The sequence below is a fragment of the Anopheles stephensi genome, chromosome 3 (genome assembly GCF_013141755.1).
Source record: "Anopheles stephensi strain Indian chromosome 3, UCI_ANSTEP_V1.0, whole genome shotgun sequence".
Classification (NCBI taxonomy): Eukaryota; Metazoa; Arthropoda; class Insecta; order Diptera; family Culicidae; genus Anopheles; species Anopheles stephensi.
Window position 1 is genome coordinate 15334517 of NC_050203.1, and position 24145 is coordinate 15358661.

General features: G+C 42.4%; 1 protein-coding gene across 8 annotated transcripts in view; it reads left to right on the forward strand.

Annotated features, from left to right (window-relative positions):
- The window catches only part of LOC118510909 (trithorax group protein osa), a 101876-nt gene extending 84692 nt beyond the window's left edge, over positions 1–17184 (forward strand). For all 8 annotated transcript variants that reach the window (XM_036053304.1, XM_036053305.1, XM_036053306.1 and 5 more), the window contains 2 exons: positions 5760–5887; positions 16134–17184. In XM_036053304.1, the coding sequence (XP_035909197.1) occupies positions 5760–5887; positions 16134–16220 (215 nt within the window). In that variant the 3' untranslated portion in view covers positions 16221–17184. The remainder of the gene's footprint in view (positions 1–5759; positions 5888–16133) is intronic.
- The last annotated feature ends 6961 nt before the right edge of the window (positions 17185–24145 follow it).

Sequence of the window (24145 nt, forward strand, 5' to 3'; positions counted from 1 at the left end):
GTCACATGTAAGTATGTGCGAGCAGCAACGGTAACGTTTCAACAAAGGCAAAAGCCGATTGCAACAACGAGAGCAAAAAAAAACACACAACCCCGGCAAGACCCCGGTATGACACACGACACGGTTTTCCGTTTTATATGCTGCCACGTCGTTTGGGTTGGTTTTTGCTTCCGTTCCGGTTCGACACACACACACACACACACACACACACGCGGTGTCTTGCTCCTCCTGGGAATGAATGACGTTCGTTCGAGCTGTTCTCCGCTAATGCAGTTCGCTGAAATTGCAACGCCGATTTGCAAATGCAGTCGCGTGAGTGCAACCATCGTGAAGCATCGATGTATGCACGTCGGCACGTTTGTGACCCGGGCTACCCCAATCTCGGTTTGTTCGTCGGATGTCGACGGATTTTTACTCGCAACGGCTTGGCAAATAGGCGAACCGGCACACCGGCGTTACATCATCGGGTTTTCACGCTCTCTCTCTCTCTCTCTCTCTCTCTCTCTTTGAGGTGGAAAAGCTTTTCGCTGATGGAAGCAGGCAAGAAAGCCTCCTTTCAAACAAAAATTAGGGCGCTTTTATCACCTACCCCAGTGTAGAATCGACTGTAGCAAACAAAGGAAAAGTTTCTGATGCATTATTCTTTTTTGAACAGGCCTCGGCAGCGTTATCTTCAAACGATCATCGATGTGCGCTGAGAACACTTTGTGCGCGTTTCATAATTCTATTCACACAAGCTTCACACCTGAAAGCCGTCCAGGGAAATTGCTCACTTGTCAAGAAAAGCGTTTTTCGTGGCACACAATTTTCTACAATCGAGCATTTCGTGTACAGCTGTGAAGCATGCATAAACATCATCACAGCATTTTCGAAATCTGCTCTCGGAATAGTTAAAATATTTTGCCTCAATCAGCGTGCGGAATAAATGCTTACAAGTATCGAAAAGTCACACACACGTTTTCTGAATGAACGCACCAACAGCCCCACTTCACAAGAGTAAAAAAAGTGGGCCACACGCATGACTACAGCCAAATGTGTGCGCTCTGAAAGCTCAACTCCATGGCGGAAGCAAATCGGTAGGTGCGAAATCGGTTAAATCATACAAATGTAAATGAACCGATGGCTGACACATGGTTTCGGGTGCTTGCGAATGGGCCAACCAAATGGCACCCAAACTGTACCCAAAAGAGTTCCTTTCGGCGCTCGGTTCTTTCGTTCTGTTTTCGCCCTCCTCTCGCTCGAATCTCCCGTAGGCAATTGGTAATGGCAGCACCGAAAAAGGCGCAACACCGATTTATATTGTAAAGCGAAAATTTTGTGAATTTTTATGAGCATACAATCCACCGCCCACCTTCGAGATGCGTGGAGCTGGAGTAAAGGTGGGCCAAGGAAATTCAATCTGAATGTCGGCTAACAAACATCGCTCACAACCGACATGGCAGCTGCACCGAATGTAGCAGCGGGAAGAAAGTTCACGAAATGGGCTCTATTTTCTTCTTGTTAAATAAAAATAAAACAACCCCACCGCCCAAAAAAACCGACTGACGTGTACAAAAATTGGGTGTTTTTGTTATACTTTTTGCACCTTCTTGTTTACAAGTAAGCATTTTTTCCTGCGCATATAAACAACCATAAAAACCGACTGGTAATACCATCGGCACCGACGGAAACTTTAACCCTCGGCCGAGTTGGGGGGATTTTCTTTGCGTTTTTTTGCCCGCACTCCAAGTGATATTTGAAAGCTAAGATTTACGGCAATAAAAATGGCTTCATCAGGGCGTGTGCTGTGGAGTTGTGTGTGTGTTATTGATTTGTAGCAAAACAACCGGTATTTTGCTTAGGAGCTTGGCTAATCATACAAACACGTGCATTGTGCGATACGTGCTGTGAAAAGCTGAATTATAATATGATCTCTTTCAAATTAATGGAAAAGGAAGAGTTGTTCATTTTTTTATTGTTTTATTAAAAGAAGGTCTGATGGTCGTCCTTTGAAATGGAAATTTTAGCTCTATTAAACATAGAAAGCGAGACAAGACGAGAAAGCTGTTAAACGCCTCTTATTCAGTTACAGTTAAGCAGCATCTAAGTTCTTGCTAATGCCAAGGAGCTTTGAGGTAGCTTTCGTGCACGAAATTTAATACTTCAATATTAACTCAATAGTCGGATAAGATTAATGATTGAGCAATCAAACTAACAAATTGCACAGACATAAAATCTATACAACAGGTGAGCTCAAGAGGTTCTAAATGCCTTTAAAAGTTATCGCTACAAAAGTGTACCACGTAGTTGATTATAATAGAAAAGATCATATATTGGTCTGCCTATAAATAGTAAGAAGTTTTTGTCTGTCTGGCGTATAGACATTTAAGGACACTGTGTCTTAAAAATTAAACCTGATCTTCACAAATTGGTAAGGAACGGATTCCGAATCTCGTCCAGATCGCCTCCCAGCTCGCAAGATTAGCTATCCTTACTTACTTACTTATCAGGCGCTACAACCGCTACAACCGGCCAAGACCGCAATGGCCTGCTGCAACAATCCTCGATACCGCTCACGGTTTAACACCGTCGTCTGTCAATCCGTTATCCCGGCCGTTCTTGCGGACGCATCAACGCCATCACTCCATCTCAATTTGGGCCTACCACGCCTCCTCTGTCCGTGTGGACGGCCTAAAAGAAATTCACGGGCTGGGTCGTTCGGTGTCATTCTCATGACGTGACCAGCCCACCGGAGTCTGCATCGTACAGCTCGTAGAGCTCGTCATTGTAGAGGCTCCTCCATTGTCCTTCCACACATACATCCTTCTGAGCATCTTCCTCTCGAACGCGGCTAAGAGGGCTTCGTCAGTTTTGGACAGAGTCCATGTCTCAGAGGCGTATATGAGTACTGGGACTATAAAAGTTCTGTACAGTCCCAGCTTCGTCCGTCGCGACAGGTGTTTAGAGTGGAGAAGTTTCCTCAGGCTGTAGTATGACCGGTTGGACTAACTATCCAGCTGCCGGTAAATTAATGTAAGGAGAAGCCAGCGATGGCAAGTCATCCTTTCGATGTAGAAGAACCCGGTATTGTATTTAAGGAGAAAAAATTCACGTATTGAGAACAAAAATTGAACTATATCTCAAACGTAACGTAATTTAGAAGCAGGTTCCTCGAATTGGGAACATAGATACTATCTGCTCAGCAATAGATGTGTTTGTCAGGAGTAATTCTTGATGTAACTAATCTTCCAGTCTTGAAATTGATTATCACTGTTCCTTATGAAAGCAAAGCCCTCAAATTTTCCCTAGAACTACTTCTCATGAATAATCTATTTTCCTAGCTAGCTCCTCGAATTTGAGGCAACATATTTAGCCACCCTACAATATGTCAATATGTGTGTGTCTTTGCTTTGTAGCAAAATAACCGGTATTTTGCTTAGGAGCTTGGCTAATCATACAATCACGTACATTGCGCGATACGTGGAAAGGGAAGACTTGTTAAAATTTTTATTGTTTTATTAAAAGAAGTTCTGATGATCGTCCTTTGAAATGGAAATTGTAGCTCTATTAAACAAAGAAAGCGAGACAAGGCGAGAAAGCTGTTATACGCCTATTATTAGCTACAGTTAAGCAGCATCTAAGTTCCTGCTAGTGGCAAGGAGCTTTGAGGTAGCTTTCGTGCACCAAATTTAATATTTCAATATTAACTCAATAGTCCTATAATATCAATGTTTGAGCAATCATACTTAAAGCTTGCATAAACTTAAGTCCATACAGTAGATGAGCTCAAGAGGTCCTAATTGCCTTTATAAGTTATAAGTTGCTGCCAAAGTGCACCACGTTGTTGATGATCATTAACAAGATCATCTATTGATCTGCGTGTAAATAGCAAGAATTGTTTCCATTAAGTTTATCAGCATTTTCCTGGCATCTGGATATTTAAGGACACTGTGAGTTAAAAAATTAAACCTGATCTTCACAAATTTGTTCTGAACGAAAATCGACTCCAGATCGCTCTATTAGCTTGCAGGACCTACTATCCTTACTTACTTACTTATCAGGCGCTACAACCGCTTTGCGGTCTTGGCCTGCTGCAACAATCCTCGATACCGCTCACGGTTTAGCACCGTCGTCTGCCAATCCGTCATCCCGGCCGTTCTGGGGGGGTTTCCATTAAGACTTTACGGGCTGGGTCGTCCGGTGTTTTTTTCCCATGACGAGACCAGCCCTCCGGAGCCTGGCGAGTCTAATTCGCTGCACCATGGTGAGATCATCGTACAGCTCGTAGAGCTCGTCCTTGTAGCGGCTCCTCCATTGTCCTTCCACACATACGGGGCCAATAATCCTTTTGAGCATCTTCCCCTCGAACGCAGCTAAGAGGGCTTCGTCAGTTTTGGACAGAGTCCATGTTTCAGAGGCGTATGTGAGTACTGGGACTATAAATGTTCTGTACAGTCCCAGCTTCGCCCGTCGCGACAGGTGTTTAGAGTGGAGAAGTTTCCTCAGGCTGTAGTATGACCGGTTGGACTAACTATCCAGCTGCCGGTAAAATAATGTAAGGAGAAGCCAGCAATGGCAAGTCATCCTCTCGATGTTGTAGAACTCGATATTGTATTTAAGGAGAAAAAATCCACATATTAAGAACAAAAATTGAACCAAACGTAACGTAATTTAGAAGCAAGTTCCTTGAAGTGGGAACAGAGATACTATCTGTTCAGCAATAGATGTGTTTGTCAGGAGTAATTCTTGATGTAACTAATCTTCCAGTCTTGAAATTGATTATCACTGTTTCTTATGAAAGCATACTCCTCAAATTTTCCCTAGAACTACTTCTCATAAATAACCTATTTTCCTAGCTAGCTCCTCGAATTTGAGGCAACATATTTAGCCACCCTACAATATGTCATAGGGTGGTTAGTCGCTCTCGAATCGATATTTGTCTCTTGAGTTGATTCTTGGAGTGTCATCTTTGTAGTCAACAAGATGTTTACGTATCATAATCAAGACTACAAAAACGTAAGAGGGTACATGAAGAATATTCGATGCATTCTATTCACCGTCGCAGTTAGCTTATCTCAACTTTTATGTGGTACAATGTCCTATTTTATATAAAATTCGAATTCCAAAATTCTAATACACACCATCAACCACATGAAACACGCCTTAACAGGAGCAACAATAAATTAAATAAATCCCATACACAGCCACTGATGGTGCGTAACACCCATCGCCCGGTAACGCATTACCGTTACGCAGATGCAAAAATAAAATTCCAATCCTATTGACAAAAATTGAAAATCGATTTTATGTGCACGTTCGCAAAGCAGCCGCTGCAAAACTGCTCGGTTTTACGATAATGATATGCCCATTTCTCCTAATCGCTAATGGGCGAAAAAACTCATTTAGCATTCGCTTCTCTTTCTGCCCCCCGCTTTTGTTTTATACCGTTACGGGACACCGAAAACTCGAATTTGCCAAAAGCCCCAAAAAGGAATAAATCTTGGCAGGGCAGTTCTTTACAGTACACGCGACAACGGGTTGATTTTATAGCCGGTGTCATCGTCAATAGATAAAAGCATCACGGTACTTACTGTTCATGAAATTGCAATATCATTAACGATACTTTATTGTAATTGCTTTATTTCATTTTGTGAAGCATATTTTTCCGCGCACAAAACCTCGCTTGTGCTTCGTTTTTTTTTTTTTTGTTCTTCGATCGGCAACCAACTTCGACTGACTTTTGTTTCCGAATTTCCTTTTTCCTTTTCGGTCCCACACAGGAGGTAGCAATATGCGCGGAGATCAAAAGTGGCCCCCAGAGGAATACAAGCGCCAGTCGGAGGTGGATAATGAGGAACGTCGTAAGCTAGCCCAGCAGCCAGCGTTTCGTCCACGCCGCCAGCAGAAGGTAAGTGAAGCAACGGGTTCCATCCTGTTTTTGTTTTCTTTTCCCTTTGTTTTTCTCCCCCCAAATCTCCTCTTGCAAGTAAAGTTCCCATCGCTTTAATGAGAATGGTACTTACAAAGTTTTTGGCATCGGTTTTTGTAATCGAAACGATCCATTCGAAACGGGACACAAATCAATAAGGGACACTTTAATGGTGTTATTAGTATTTAATTCAATGAAAGCTTCGTCACGCGGCATCGTCACAACGCAGCAAATGAAAGACAATCTATCATTTTCGCTCCGGGAGAAATACGATACGGTTAAGCCGTTAAATCGGACTGCGAATTCAATTATCGAACATCAAATAGATTTCAGTGCGCAGGGGTGTAAGGATTTAGTGTTTGGTAGGACTGTAAACTGTGTTCGTTTTCTTGATTGAAAGCAATTGAAATCTTAGGGATAATCTTTCGAAAGCGATCAATAAACAAAGGATAGAAGGGAGACGGCTGTAATTGATGTAGTTCTTTTTTTATTATCGAATTCTCTATTGAAAGCTCTAATTAAACTTCATTTGAAGCATCAAATGTACCATCTAATATTTTTTTAAATGGTTGATTTGATAAAATGGAAGTTTGGAAAAAAATTCTCCTAATTTAACAAAAGCAATTACTTTACATACAATCAAACCCAAAAATCCTGCCTCACCCCTATTCTTCTTGCCCTTGCACTCTTAGCCCATTTATCCTCTTGAAAGCGGTGTTGCGTGTTAATTGTAACGTTCTAATTTTACACACTCCCCGCAGCAGCACAATCACACACACACACACTCAATCTGAATGAATTTTAGATTTGCACTTTAGCTTTCCCGCGGGGACCCACTCCGGTCGGCTTCCCCATCCAGCCACAAAACGGTGCCACCGAAAAGTATTTAAAATTTCACATTTATTTAACCGACACAATCAACAGTTGGCAGTGCCACGATCGTACCGCACTGGCCGGGCCGGCCGAAAAAGGTGAAAACCGTGGGACCAATTTTATAACGCGATGGAGGCGCCTGGTGGCTCACGCCACGCTCTTCTTCTTCGTCCCACACGCGCAATGTGTTTTATTACCTTTCGCCGTGCCCGGGTTAGCCGGGATTACAATTGCAATTTGCGCCAGGGCCAGGAGTGCTTATGTATGTTTTAATTGAATTTAACCCAAAGGCAAACCGGTGCTCATTAGAAGTGAATGGAGGAGTTTTTGCCGGTGCGGGCATACAGAAGCCGGGACTGGGGGTAGTTTAAGCTAACCTTTAACATGAGCCGTACACAGCTGCCAAATGCTGTTTGCTTTGAAGGAGGGGTGGAGGAAGGAAATAGTGTGAATCTAAGCGCATGTATGCTGCCATCCTTCCCCAGTCAAAGCCCATTGACACCGATGGAGGCTATCTAATTACCGGTAAAAATAATACATCCCCCGGCTATGTTTCCCTAAAGGTTCCCCATTGCGCATTGGAATGGGAGAGCAAAAAAAACGAACACAAACACCCTGGCACCAATAAGGGGTAACAAATTGGCTACCAACCTATTCAAGCCCGCATCATTTTCCCCGGGTTGGGCATGAAATCTCGTCTAATGGCGTCTGTCCCTCTGGGCGAAGAACAAAGAGAGTCGAACAAAAATATATCTACTATGGAGGCGTGCGTGCGTGCTACGGTGGATAAATTTATTCGGACATTTTACACGACCGCAAAACCACGCTGACAGGCACCGCAAATAATACGATTCCGGTACGCAAATGCAAATTGTGGGCACAGCCACACACACACACTCCAATTGGTCTAAAAACCTCAGCCAAATGGTACATCTATTTTGTGGTTTAATGCGCGCGAAACTAACTCGATCGTTGACACCGAACCGATTCTAAATGGGGTTAGTTTTTGCTTCCTTTTTAACTGCTGTTTAAGTTTTATTTTTAAAGGAATAAGGTTGATAAAAATTGCGTGCAATAAAGTGATAGGCTCTCAATTAGATAAATTTGTGGATACTACCACAGCTGGAAGAACCCTGCAAAACGCCAAAAACCGAACCGAACATAACAATAATTTTCCGATCATTTCCAACCCGTTTGGCTGGTGGTAACTGTTCCAAGAAGAGAGTTACTGAGCAAAGAAAGCAGAACATAAAACACAACGATCAAAGCGAGATAAGATGCTCACCAGCGTCACCAACCAGCATCATAGCATGCAGCCAGTGAAGTCACGGAGCGTTTCCCAACCAGGGGGTTTTCCCCGAAATCATATGTTGGCTTCGTTAAGTAATGGCCCCAAAATTAATTAGCCAAGAACCACAGCATTAAATAGAGCGCACAGACACACATAGACACAGGATAAGAAGAAACAAAAGAAAAAAAGCACCAAAACGCCCACAGATTAAGATGCGAAAGGGGATAAGACGTTGGTGGATGGCCTATCCATTTTTTCTCCCGCTTGTTCTCTTTTCCCAAGGATCAAAAGAAAGACTCCCACAATCGGAAACAATGCCACAAACACAAGGCAAGCAAAGAAAAAACCGTATCGGATTAATAAGATTTGTAAGTAAGATAGCGACAGTGGCTGTGGCACTGTGGATGACCAGTTGCGATATGCTTTAATATCTGGGCGGCCTGGTAGAAGCTGCCAGTGTAATCCTAATTTGTCGAACCTCGGACGATAGTATCGATGAATTTTAATCGCTTTTCCATAAAGAAAGTGGGCTCGGTTAAATTTAATTTGCTGGCCGGAAATGTTCCAAAATCCAATTACTATCGAGCGAGCCGAATAATCCCAATCCCAATAAGCCTGATTTGTGATAATCTCTCAATAACAGCTATAATTGTGCGTATTATATTGCATCATCCTTCATGGTGGATGGGTGAGTCTGAATTAGTTGGGTGTGAGGGTTTTTTTTTGTGAGCCCTGGTGTAGTCTCTTTGGATACTAAAGCACTGGAAGAGCTAGCTTATTTTCGTCTGTCCAGCATTCAATAGTTTTGTTAAATTAATTGCCAATTATTATTTTACTCGGGAAAAGGTGGGGCGAATTTTAGCTCTGAAAATTGTTTCTGAGAGAGTACGCATTTCAGGTAGACAATCTACAATTCAAACTTAGAAATATGTCTTTGTAACCCGGCGATGAAAGGCATTGACAGTGGGGTTCAAATTAAATGTCTTTGCAGCTTTTTTGTTGTAAGATTCTTGATTCATTTATGGCATCAGACAAAATTTAATAGCTAATATTGGCAGCTATTTTCTTGGGGAGAGTATAACTAAGCTAATGACGACTGATTTTGAGCATGAGCAAGAGGTCCTTTATTACCCGTATGAGACAGTTGGTGTCTAACAATTCACTAGGCTCTCTGAAGAATAGGCTCCTAATATTCCACTGACAGAAATAGCCTTGATCTTGTAATATTTTCCTCTTATTCTTTAAAAAATGAACTCAGATGGATTCTTATTAGCTAGTAAGCTAGAACAGTACCGCTAGATTCCGCTAGAGGGCACTTTAGGAGAAAAGAATACTTAGAGGAAATACTACCTTCAATCCAGCAATATTGTCGGAGCTATGAGGTAGCTTTAAATGTCTGGATATTCTAACTCTATTATTATCAAAGGCATCTGGCCTTTGATAATTAGTGCCTTTTCTCATTTATTCGGACGTGCAAGTGTCACGTACTCTCATAGCCCTTTGAAGGGCAAATTGTTCAAAGAAATAGCTATAAGCTTAGACGTCTTGGCGTAACACCAGGCTGTTGCACCACCCAGGGTGGATATAGGCGATCTACTCCTAGTATCTAAACTCTAAGGCTCCAGTAACTCACTCCAAATGATTTAAACCATTCGTAGAGCGAGATGCGAATAGTAAAACTAAATTTTCCTGCTACGTGCTTGATTAATATTGAATACATTGTAGCTTGCTTTATTAATTCAATCCCGTATCCCTTATTTCCATACATAACTATGGAAACTTTTATAATGCACAGAAAAAAAAAACAAAAAATAGATTCCACCGCAATAGAATATTATTAGTGCAATGTAACGATTCGATGGGCCCGCTTGCTGTCCAGCCCCGTGCCCTTTTGTTTGTGAGCAATATAATAATAATGCATCACGTCCGCCGAAGCATTCGAGCCTCGTTACGCTTATGCAATCGGAGTGCATTGTTGTCGGATCCATTTATCCGTCCAGTTATAGTTGTGCAACGTGGCAACCACGATCCACACCATTGCCAAAGGGGGGCTGAAAGTATCGCCGTACCCTTGCCTGCCACGCGCCTGCAATCAATCTGCGAGCGATTTTACCATCATTATCGTTACCCTGATTATTATCATCATCAGGCGCAGTAGTAGCAGTGCTAGCAGCCTGACTGAAACATTTATGGTGTAATGTTGCACGGTACTCCGTTAAAATCCACGTGCACACTCTTATTGTTGTCCAGTGAGGTGGGCTTTTTTTTGGTACGAAATTAAAGCCAGTATGCCGTATTGTGCTTTGTTAGGGCTGAATGGGTAAAATTTGACGAGACACAGGACTGCACAGATATACGGAGCTGGCTCATTGTTTGCCAACGCTGCCGGAAAGGAACATGCGAGAGGATAATTTAGCTACGCTACATTTTGGTGGATGCACGCGCTTCCGTTGCTGCTCCGGGAGGTGGCATGGTGCGATTGGATTGGAAAGAAAATGACGTGTGCTTTGTAGCATTGTCGAGCTACAAACGAGGAGTGCACTATCTAGAAGCTCAAATTACATAGTCAGCTCGCTTTGTTGAAACTAAATTAACTCAGACAGAACGCAAACTTACTCCTAATTTCTAATGACTAATGCACCATCGTTCGAAAATTGCATCCTTTCGTAATGCAATTTCGAAATCGAATTAATCATTGCATTTGCAATCCCCTTTTTCATGTGACGAGCAGAGTCCGACAAGAATGACAGCTCCCTTGACAGCAGACCGTTAAGAAATTTCATTAATATTATCTACCCCAATGTAATCTCTGGTCTGCACCATCGACCGACCGCTACCGAACCCCCCATCAAGGCATAGCAAAATGGGCATTCCAAGCGTGGCAACCCGGACGGTAGCAACATGGCACGGTGGACGCAGAAATAAAGGTCCTTCATCATTGATTAAATTCAATCACGATCACGGTGACGGTGCCTGCGAGCTGCTGCGGAGCGAAAGAGTCGCACAGCATCATGATTTCTAATTACGTACATTTGGAGAAAAAAAATACGCCCTGGTCCAGCTAGCCAGGGATCCATCCAGTAAAGGTGGGATCAACTCGAAAGCTTTTCATCTAATAGAAGAAAATCTCTTCTCTTCATTAGAGTGTATCACGTGTGTCTGCAATGGATGGATCTGTCTGTACCTTGCACGCACACACACAGACCTAAAAACGAGGCTCATACGTTCGATACGACACTGCTCCCTGCTACTGGAAGCCAACCTGTACTCTCATATATATGTATGAATGGCTTCCACCTTGAATCCTTTCCTTTTACTCTTTTTCCCTCCCTCTCTCGAACAACTCGTTCATACGGGGTATTTTTTTTACTCACTCTCTGTGACTCCGTGCTTATATTCCCACGCAGTCTCCTGCACACGACCATTCCCATTCACGAAACGTACGATTTTTCACCTTTTCGGATCGCACTTTTCCACCACTGACCTTAATATCTGATCCGGTATTGGCTTTCGCCGTGAACGGTTCTCGCTTTCCCTGTAGTCCTGTCCTGTCGTCTCCACCGCCATGTTTTAAGCTTCTAAGAATTGAAAGGAAATTGAATTAAAATCAATGCTAATTGAATTCAACGGACGGTGAGCGAAAGAAGAAAGGGCAGCACAGCACAGTGTAGTGGCCGATTTCTTCGATCACTCCCGATAGCTGCAGTGGCCAGTGGAAAATGCACAACCGATGCAAAACTGTCGCCGTCGATCAAAGGCTCAGGTGGCTTGTTTTTCTTCTTGCTATGAGAATGCAAAACGGTCAAAGAGCAAAAATGATTTGCACGGATGAAATGGAGCAACCTTTAGAGCGCTTCGGCTTAGAGTAAAACTTTATGAAATTTTACATTTTAACATACAGAAGTATGGTAGGTTTTAATATCAGAAACGGGGTTTCTATCGTACTCTAGGCTGCTAGTGCGTAGTTCGTTTAGAAGCTGCTACATTTTATTAAAAACTGAAGTTATATATTCTGCTTCAGGCGGTATTTCCTTATCGTCTGACGGTTGCCGGAACCCGTGTTCCACCAACAAAGAAGCCAGCAGTCTTAGAAGCCCCAATGAAAATTAAAGTATTTTCAAATTAAATTTATTTTCCATGAGCTACAGACTTTTGCCCATTTCTCTGTTAGCTCTCATCAAATAACCTCCTTCAGCGTTTTTCTTATCAACAAAGCATTTTTGTTTGTATTCACCTCATCAATTTATTTAAATAAAGTACTAGTAATAAACTTTTTTTAGTTTTATGTTCTTTAATTACTTGTCGTTTTTTTTACAATTTTTTATTTGAATTTTATTAATTATTTCCTTATACATATTTACCTGTTTCCGTTTTTATTTTATTTTGACTTTTTACACTCCATGTCTCTTCAGTTTTTAGTTGAAATTTCAATCCCTAGCCAAAAATCTCATACCAAAACTATATTTCCTTGTTTTCCTTTCATTATGTTACACATTTGCTGACAAAAAAACTCTATTATCTGAGCGATAGTGCCATCCACCCTCGATTAGAAGCTTGTTTCATGAAAGAGGCACGTAAAACGCGCTAAAACTGAACGATGGCATTGAGCGAGGTTCGCGAAACGGTTCCCAAATGCGTTGCTGAAAACGACCGACTGGTGAAACATGACAGCTGGATTGGATTCTAACCGAGTGAACGATCGCAGCTGTAGACAGATGCCGTTTGCCAGCTTATAAACCAGATGTGCAAAAGTTCATTCTTAGGCTGGATATTTTACTTTTGTGGGTCTGTTCTAGCTGGAAGAAAGCTTTTGCAATTGGCATACGGTTTAATACGTTTGTGAGTTCAAAAATAATTTTGAATAAAAGCAGTTTGGGCCTGCATTCGAGGTGGTTTGGTTGAATATTTAATTTTGATTGTGATATTTTTCATTCGAGCAGAAAAACCCCGCCTATCCGGCCGATCCACGCTTTAATTTAATAATGCTAACAATGGCTATCGTCAAAAACTGTCAGCACCGAAGGGGCGGGAGAATATTTTGCAAATTGACGAAACAGTTTATGAGAAAAGCTTATCAATTTAGGTAGATCTGTATCGGCCGGGCCCACCAAATGCGTACACCGGCGCGTGCTGTGCCTTTTGGGACCGATAGCCAACCAGCCCGCACCATAAACTCCTAACCAAAGTGAATCGATCCACCGTTGACAAGGGTACAGGAGTAATGGATGGAAGCGAAGAGCAAGCAAAACCGAACGAAACGAAAAAATCAAGCTCCATTTTTTCCAAAGGCAAAAAACAAACCCATTCAGTGTGTTCTGCGTACTATGGACTCGCAAAAAGGTGTACGAAGGTGCCTCAAATAAAAAACAAGCGTTGGCCGTATTGTAGTTTGACACCTTTAAGCCAAACGTGAACAATAGGGGGAGATAGTTTCCTTTTTGGGCTCGGGTTATTTTTTTTGTTACAAGCCACAACTAACGAGCCTACGAGATTATCGGCTGCCCGGTTTGACATCATCCTCATACACACACACGCACGCATGCACACTCACACAGGATATCCGTTGCAAACCGGGGCCATAGCTTTCCGTTAAAGCAAACCCCGGGAAAAAAATCCATCCCCTGCTCCCTTTACGGCACAAAATGGCACGTAAAACAATAGCCGAACTGAGGGGCTGGCGTGAGAACTTCCTCCGTTTTTCGACCTACCTTTCCACGACCGGAATTGGGAGGGGCCAGTTTTTGCTTTTTATAATGTGATAGTGTGAGCTCATCTTGTGCCCCCCGCACATGGTGCACAATAAAAAGAGTTGTGACAGCCGCGAAACGCATCGACACCAGGAAGGATGAGGGAGAGAGAGAGAGGAAAAACGGAAAGCACACCAAACACCAAAAAGCCATACTCTCAACCCAATCTTCTCGCCCCAATCGCCCCTCATCTTTTGCTCAAGCTCTTTTGTTCGGCCCACGGACAACGCGGGACAAGGATTTCAACACTATCGGGGGTGAAGCCATGGTGACGGCACTCCATCCTGTTGTTGGCCATGATTCAAGCTGGACCCTCTGGATTTTTGGACCCCTGTTGCTTCCATTTTCTCCCACACAACCATTACCGCCGTGACCCTGCATGCCCTTAAATGCAACGAATGAGGTGTGATGCTGCTTTCACCATAGGATTGACCCGAAGGGGGAAAGAAAAATTACGCAAAACAAAAAGTTAAACAAGCGGCCACACGAATAATTGCCCTATGGATGGAATTAATTCGAGCAAAGATTTGCGAATGCCGCTGGTGCAAATTAATAGGATTTATCGATCCGGAACGGGGTAAAGAAAACAGCACCTGGCAGGCGGCAGTTGCGGCCCGGTAACCGATATAATGCAAAGAATAAATACAAAAATAAGATCTGCGGGCTGTGAGCTTTAATTAGCAAAACAGCTCAAAAATTATTTTCGTTCACTTTGAAGATGTGATGCTAATTAATTTTGTTATAGCTCGCCATCTTGTATTATCTGTGAATTATTATTTAAAATCTTTGTATACTTTAACGATTTTAATTTATTTTAAAGTCAAAAATTTTATTATAATTCAAAATATTTTGCGAAATTTTCCTAAATTGAATACAAATATAAATTATTTCATTTATAATTCAAAAAACTTAAACCCTTTTTGGACAGTTTCCCATGCCACCACGATAATTGTAATGAGTGATTTTTAATCGTTCTCGTAAAAATAATTCGCAAACGAAACTCGAAGCAAATAAACTCCGCAATTTCCTTTTACCATTATGAGCGAAACATAACTTACACTACACTGAACTTTACAAAAAAACATTCCACAAATAACGTCCCTTAATGAGGCCCGAGGCTGGATACTTTTAAGATTCACTCATCCAACGCAATTGGGATGTGATTATGTGAATGAATACACGTACTCACACACACACACTCATGCGCTCGGGTGACACTCATAGAAAAATCATCTCCCGGCGAACGGTGAATGCGACTAAAACTATTCCGCTCCAGTCGGTAAATTAATTAATCTCATAGATCGTGTGCAAAAGCTTCAGCTACACACATGTGTGCGAGTGTGTATGGGCATTGGAATGGAATGTTGATAGTTGCGGGAATGCGATAGTTTTCTGCATCGTTTGATGGGAAATAATTTTTACATTCAGTTCATTTCAAGTGTTAACTAAATAAATCACCGTTCAATTGAAGTGTGATTAGTGCATGGAACCAGGGGGCCAGCATCCCGTACGGTTTTGTGGGCGATATAATTGATATTTATTTTCAATCACCGGGTATGATTGAGCACCGGTCTTTAAATGGATTATGGGGTGTTGGTTTGAGGGCTGCATAAGTGTATTACTGCCGATGAGGTAGTATAGAAGCATCAGTGGATTTAAGCGCATAGAAGTATCCAATGTGATATGGTAGTTGGCTCGTATACGCTAAGCAGCTTGTAATTGCTCCTTTGATATCTCGTTGACACAGTAATAAATTGCATACCTTCAGGCGCTAAGTTAAAATTATTCAATATAAAGTCAACATATATTGTTATACGTAATAAGCAGTTTCATTTATTCCACATAAAGGGAGTTTCAATAAGAATATTGTACTTCCATGGTAGCGAAATGATGGAGGCGCCCAGTGTTTTTCATTTATCAAAGCATGACGAATGGAGGCGCCCAGTACTTGACTGCACTATAAGTTGGAAGGAGCACAATAGTCCATAGAACCGCCACAAACAGTTGTTATAGGGTGTTTTTACTCTTTTGACTTTAAATTTATAGTTGCTATTTGTAATTGGATTGTATCTCCTTTATAATATCGTTTTATACTCGTGGAGAGCTAATCTTCATACCATGTTCCCAACATTTCCAAAGTGTAAAGCATAATCGCCAGCACTTTACATATCAACCTAATTCCCGCTTCTAAAACAAAACCCCAAATCCCATCCACACAATTGTTGATCCCTTCTAAATGGTTTTCCGTTCTCTTTCTTTCTCGTTTTGCTCTGGGTTTACGCTGCACATCTACAACACGGACACCCGCCTGCAGGACTATGCTGATTTCTTTGCGAAGAATGCACTGAACAACACCTACCCCGGCTACCGGGCACCACCAGGAACGCAACATCACGCCTAAACCAACGCGGAGTGTTCACCTCATAAACTGTAGCCTGAAGTACCTCCCCCAGCCAGCGTGGAATTATTAACAATCAAGCATCGTGGGTGAAACTGCTGGCCGTTGTACGTTCTGCTAGTAGTTTTCACAAAGGGGACGGTTCCCGATAGTTGAGAGCGCTGATAAAAGCTTTTGTTGGTACGGACGTGTAACAAAAATCCCAAAACCGCAGCTAATCAATCGACAAAAAAAAGTATTTATAAAATATGAAAAAATAAGTTCAAAAAGCGTTTAATAAAACTTTATCCCTGCTTAGTGTTAATCACACTCAAACACACAAACACACACACGCTACACGCCACAGACAGACGAACCAACAAGTTACAAAACAATTTCGAACATTAAACAACTAAAACGAAAAAGAAGTAAGCAAAAATAGGAACGGAAAACAAAGCAAAGCAAAATAGTTAGAAAGTTAAGATTTGAAGGACAAGGAAGCAATTTTTGCTTGTACTCTGGAGTGTCAGGAGCTTAAGCGTGCGTAAAACCCTATTTAGAAAGAGAGCGAGAGAGTTAATTGTTTGTTGTTACCGTATAAAAGCGCAACCCGTACACAGGATGATACGCGTAGAAAATGGGCGCATCAGTTGCGCGGTGGCTTTAATCTTCCTATGCCTAGTCGTGTGCTTTCTATTTTCCGTTTCGATGTGTGTTTTAATTTGGCTCAAGTACCAACCGAACGGGAGGGTGCGTGTGTGACGCGTTAGGGGAAAAAATATTCAACTTTCTGTCACGCATAACTTCTGTTTTGTTTAGAGTGCATGAAAAAAGTACTACTTCTGTATGATGCTTCTTTCTGTTCTTTAACGACGCGAAACCCCTCACACAGCTGTACGCCGTGAGCGCTTAACGCTTGTATCTTTGTGATGTTTTCCAAACGAAACGTACATTAATAAAAGCTTATATTCGTTACTATAATTTAAAACCATATTGTTCACAAAATTGGTAAGCTTGAAGCATAAGCGTTAAGATGTTGAAAGAAACTTGAAAGCAAAAAGAGCTGTTTAAGTAACCACTCATGAAAGCGAACCAATGCTGCCTCCTTCTTATTCTGGTCAAGGATGACTGATATTAGTCTTTTATAATCCACGGTCAGAAGTTCTATTTAGGCAGGTATCTTTTTAGACAATTTTAGACGTATTTCAGTAAAGTACTGGGCGCCTACATTCTTGACTGGTGCTTGCAATTATTACCAACGTTAGGATTTCCCCCTTTTTTATTTGTCATACGTTTCCATGAATTTTCATGGGTTCTTTTTGACTGATTTTTACTTCAAGATCTTATATAAAACCAAAGAAAAAAAAACTGTACAGCTTCTCAGTCTAAAAAAATCATTCAAAATCATTACGGTTATGACACAGTGAAAATAGTGTGATGAAAACACCACGCGCTTTGGTGCGTTACAAATGGTTTTATGTATTTTTGTTTAGTGACTTTTTCATTTATTTCGATGGATGTTCTACTCACCATAGACCCATCGTTGTATTTTTTTTCTATTCAATTTGCCACCCTACAGCCATTTGCCCGATACTGTAACGTGAGGATAATGGCTAGACACAGTTAATCCGCCGGAAAGCACAACAAAATGGATCTCTCCACTGCCAAAACTGAACCCACCCAATTCCCAAGCATTCCAACACCCCAGGAAGGGGCTGCTCAAAGGGGTTAAGAGTAATTATTAATCAAATTTTAAATATATTATGAGATTTTAACGGCTTCAACCGATCGGGCAGAAGATTGAAGGGCTCTTTGTGGGAAGAAAACAATGGCGAATAAAGTGTTTTGTTGTGTCTCCCTTGTCTCCCAATCACCAATCGGTGTTGAACAGCGTCGTAATTGGATGGCTGCCCGTTTGCAAAAATTATGGTAAATCTGTGTTGTTTTTCTTTATCCCCTGGGCAGGAGCGGGGTGGGGGAGACTTTTCTTTTATTTATTTTCATTTTTTTTCGCGGTAAAAGTGTTCCAAACGACGCGGAAAAAATGGCCCGTACCAGTTGCACCACCAGCAAAAGGGAAAAGCCGTTTATTATTTATTTATTTATGCAACCCGCGCACACGCATCGTGTGTGTGTGTGCGTATTGTTTGTTTTCCAGCCGATGGACGTACCAGCATCCAACATATCCTGGCGAGTTGGGGCTGCTAGACGAACCATTTTTCTCACTCACCCTCTAGGAAAATTCCACCACTGTACGTAAGCTTTTCCCGGTAAGGATTTCGCGCAACCACATTGTTACAGATTGCAAATCTGTTTGAAAGAGAATCCGAGGGGGGAGAAAAAAAAAGAACGAAGGAAAACCAAACCGCCGTCCTTCCGTTCCGTTTGCTCGCCTGCTATTGGATTGCATCGGGCTTTGCGATCGCAGATAATGGTACGGTACGGTATTAAAACGAACACTGCCGGACGGCAACCCGGGGTTGCCTTTAATTTGATGCGTTTAATAAACGGAAGCAGCCGGAAGCTGCTTTCATAATAATGCCTGAAGGACATCCGGGAAGCTTTTCCGCCATTTTTTTTTTTTTTTTTTGGCAGGGGAACCCCTAGCCGTGGAAGCGTGAAAGGGGTTGAGGCCCTTTCCTGCTGCTGTCAGTCGGCGTTATTGTACATTGTTTTAAATTATTAAAATTGTCCCATACACAAAGAGCGCGACACCGGGCCGGGCCCATAATGACAAACAAGCGTTGACATCCCGCGGAATGCACAAATTGAAACGGACACCGGTTTTTGGGGTCAGTGCATACGGGGTAGTGGTAGGTGCTACGCAAGTCAAAAACCAACGCCAAACGTGCATAATATATCTACCGGGTTGTCGTAAATTTGCACTTATTGTTGATTAATTTGATACGAGAATGGAACGGGCCCAACGCGCAACCCTGCACTCCTTACCCCACCATCGGCTTCATTCGGTGGACCGGAATTTTTAGGGGCCAATAGACTGTGGCCAAAGCGGATAGAAACAAAATGGTGGTGCCGTGCCGTAATAATAAAAAAGATGACAATAATCATTATTCAAGCCGGGCGTGATGCCGGTGGCGGTGGAGAGTGGAAAATCAGACACACACATATGCTTAATTCATAGTTTCCGCTTTATCAACAAACTTAGTCCAATTAAAATTAAACTCCCCGCTCCAAACCCTCACCCTCCCTCTCTCCCTTCCCTCTTCTTTCCGGCCCTTTCACCCACAAAGCCACAAATGAGCTTTCCCACCCTAGGAACTAGGATAGTCGAATGGAAAATTTCTTTCCCCCCCCCCCCCCCGAAGCCCCTTGCATTCATTTCTCTTTGGCCAGCAGCCCACAACGACCTCATATATCGTGTGTGAGTGTGTGTGTGTGAGTGGGGTTGCTCTAACCACAAAATTACACTGCCGGTCTGGCCATCCAATTTTAATAAACCATATTTTTTTAATGCCAGCCCACACTCATTATCGGCTTTGGAGGTGCTTTTGTCGCCGTCAATTTTTCAAGCCGTAATTCTTTTTGCTATTTTAGTTTTTTTTTTTGTGCGATTGGGGTGAATTATTACGGTGGTGTAACGTGTTATACCGTGGTGCATAAAGATCGACATCGGCAAAGTCAGCGATTTTGGTAAGTTGCTTTTTGCGCAGAAGCTTTGCTCCGTTCCGCCGTCGGATGGCTCGGGTAAGTGATAGGACACGAAGAATAAAGATCTGATCAATCAGAAGCGTTAACATTTTAGTGTAGCTATTCTGGGTTAAATCTTTTTAATTTCTTATCTTATATTAATTCCCCTTTAGTGCAATAAATTGCAACCACATAAGAGAATAGTAACATTAGTTTAATAATATTGCCTTTAAGACTCACAACAATTTTCTCTTCGAGAATATAAGAGTTTCGAAACACAGGATAATCGAACTGAACTAGCAATGTTTGAAACTCTGTGCTAGATTAAGTGGACAATTTACTGGAAGATCTGAACTCGTTCTACTTTCTCTACAGCTTTACTTTTGCAAAATGGTAAGACATTTTTGCTTAATGGCAGAGACAAGAGGCTACTGCTAAAACCCTTCGCCAAGGAGACCTCGACGACAACTTTTCTTGAATGGATCTAGTTGTCTAAGGCTCATCTACTAAGAAATGTTGTAGCAGACGAGGCCTCTACGTATAATGAACCTCGTCTACCAAGAGAAATCGTTTGTTAAAGAGCCTCGTAATCTAAAGCAATTCTCGTCCATCCAAAGACGACGACGTTCCTAAAACCTTGCCTACCTAGAGATCTTGACGTCGAAAGAACTTTACCATCAAAAAAGTTCCGAGTCATACCTGCTACTGCAGTACGACCTATATGATTCATATCTTATTCAACAAGATTATTCCATCCCAAGCAGCCTTAAATAAATACTCATATACTCATAAATACTCATTCTCATAAACATAAATAAATCAAACACCTATTCCCCCAAATCACGGTGCACCGCTTATTTAACACACTCGCCATCATCATTTAAATGGTGTGAAATGGTTCTTTTCTATCTCGGAAAAGCTACAACAGTATGGAATAATTCAATTGTCAACCATGGACTAACCCCATCCCTACGCTCCACACTTATTTCCAATTGAAACATCACCCGTGTTCTGTGCAGCCTTTTGACTCATTCGAACGAAAACAACAGACAGTGACAGCAAAAAAAAACACCCCCAGCCACACACAAAAAAAAGGCATTTCCACCATACTACATCGTACCGGCGGGGCATAAATTCGTTTAACATGAATTAAGATGACCATTGTGAGCATGGACCCGCAAACCCCACCTAACAAAACAGCTTAAAACAGCAACAACGCTCGTAGCGAAACATTGCGACAAAACACATTCGTACGGGCAAAACAAAAAACCCTCCTTCCCCCCGCCAAAAAAAAAAGTTATGGAAACTCCATAATAAAATCATCGAAATCATCTGCGTACATAACATGGGTTTGTATCCTGTTTCTTTTTTTTGCTTCTATTTTTTGTACTATCCCTCGAGTGTTTCGAGCGCAAGATAGAGGAGCGATGAAAGTAACAACATTACCGAGCGACAGACAGGCGCTGCCGTGCGTGCCGAATTTGCCACCCGATGGTACAAACCGGGAAATGGGGCGAGAGACAGAGAGAGAGAGAGAGAGAAAAGGAAACACCCAAAAAAAACAGTAAAACAAGCATATTCATCAGCAAATAAATATCAAATCGAGATTTTACTTTTTTTGTTACAATCTCTGGTAGGTGGGTGTTTTTGTGGGGCAATTTCCCCCCTCCCATTACGAGCGATATTCAACAACCCGTTTTTTTAACATTTTTGAGTCTACTTTTTATTTTAATTCCTGCTACACACGCGTCTGCAAGTATTTTCCACATTTAAATGTAGGAAAGAAAAAGCACAGTATTTTCGCAAATTAAAAATAGAAAATCAAAACTAACCAAATGTTTCATTTGAAGCCAACTGTGCTAAGCAGGGTCTCTCGGAACTTTTTCGGTGCTAGCCCAGATATTTGAAGTTTTGTTCCGAAGTGGTTGGACAGTTTCCTGGATAGTTTTGGATTCGTCCCACAGTTTTTGTTACCGTTTCCCAAATATTTTTTTTTCTTCCATAAATTAACATTTGAAGATAGATAACAACAATTTTTGAGGTATTTGACTAGAGCAGAATGAAGCAAAATGATTCCATGACATACATAATCTTCTATGGTCTTTGGTGGAGTATGGGGCTGCTCGGCTCACCCTATTGAATGCAGTTCGGGACACCGGCAGAAGGCTTAAAGATCCTAATCGGGATCTTCTAGGGGGGTGAGGATCATGCCTACCTGAAGTCTATTCTAGAGTTCACTTACTTACTTTACTTACTTATCACTTACTGCTGCAACAATCCTCGATACCGCTCACGGTTTAGCACCGTCGTCTGTCAATCCGTTATCCCGGCCGTTCTGGCGGACGCATCAACGCCATCACTCCATCTCAATTTGGACCTACCACGCCTCCTCTGTCCGTGTGGACGGCCTAAAAGGACTTTACGGGCTGGGTCGTCCGGTGTCAATCTCATGACGTGACCGGCCCCCCGTATCGCTCGTCATTGTAGCGGCTCCTCCATTGTCCTTCGACACATACGGGGCCAAAAACCCTTCTAAGCATCTTGCTCTCGAACGCGGCTAAGAGAGCTTCGTCAGTTTTGGACAGAGTCCATGTCTCAGAGGCGTATGTGAGTACTGGGACTATAAATGTTCTGTACAGTCCCAGCTTCGTCCGTCGCGACAGGTGTTTAGAGTGGAGAAGTTTCCTCAGGCTGTAGTATGACCAGTTGGCAGCCAGCACCCTTGCGCGGAACTCAACATCAATGTTGTTGTCGGGAACATCAATTCTAGAGTTCAGCCGAGCAAATTGTAGTTAAGTAGTTCAGTACCTTTCCGCCCTTCCTTCCACTCCTACTGTTTGTCTGTCATATGTGTTGTATCTCGCTTGCATGTATGATGATGAATAAACTGGATGAATGAAAGGAAAGTATGCATAAAGAGCTTGGTATGGCATAGGAGAAATGTTCTAGAGGATCCAGAACGAAAACAAAGTAGAATGCTGGAGGATCACTGGCTCTACACTGGCTCTGCTCCCATTTCGTAACTTAGTATTAAGCAATACAGCTAAACCGTTCTTAATGAATACAAAAAAAAACATTTTTAGGAGACCATAAAAGAACTGTGGGAAAAGATAAAAATATCTGTAAACCCGTCAGAAAACCTCCGGACGGCAATATAAAAAAGCCAGCGGACAGCGTGAACAAAAAACGTCGGCAAACCCTGCAATTAAGCTGCAACTCTCTCCCAAAGCTCCCCGAAAAAACAACTGTGCTGGTGGTCACACTTTGAATGTACGAAACAATTTATTACATTGTTACAATCTACTCGTCAAACGCACCGGAATAACAACCGTACAGCAGCAGCAGCAGCAGCAGTAAGTGCCAGTCCGACGAAAGTTCCGGTTGAGCAGCACCCCCGGCGGATGCGAAGTGAAGTGTGCACTGCACCGAAGTTTGCATAAACTTTTGGATCCCGCCGTTGTTTTGGGGGGCACCACAGTTTGTTGCAAGCGTAATAGAGTAACATGTTTTGCGATGGTGCAGCAGCTCCCGCGGGTCGGTCCCGCGATCGGTGAATCTCGTTTCGCAAACGACTAATTTATATGCCTGTAAACAACCGATGATCGTTGGCACGTGATGGATAAACAAAACGGATGAATTAATTTTTACACATTCATCGCCAACAGTCGACGGGCGGGTTGTAAATCGGACCCTTCCCATTCCACCCGCACCCAATATCCCCTGTCTTTTCCCGCTTGGGTGACAGCATAATTCCCCCATTGGTCGTTCCTGGCTGGACTAGATTATTTATTTGCAAACCCCCAAATAAACAACAAAAAAGCACAGAGAAAGTGCGGGAAAACTGTGCGCTCCGGGCGTGCACAAATGGAGCATTAAAAATAACATGATATCACATTTGATGTTTTCGCTGGAAATCAATTTTCCACCCAGTCGGGCAGTTTTTCCCTCACCATGTTTTTATGTCTGTTTTTCCCCACCCAAACACCCAAACCGGGTCGAAAGCGATACTTTTGTTTATTAAATTAATCTACATTTCGCAGCTCGGACTCCTGCTCGCTCGGATGGCACCATTTTTGCTCAACACCTTGCCATTCGAATTGCAAGGGTGGGATAAAAATATATCGTTACAAAAAAAAAGGAAAAGCCGAGCCAAACACTGGCCAAAGACACTGGGCGGCCGTTGGCATGATGATGGGAGGGAATTTATTTTAACGATAATGAGCTGGACGGCTCTTCTGGACGGCGTGCAACAAACGGCTCCGCATCACATCACATTCGGGCGGACGGTGCATTCGGGTGGA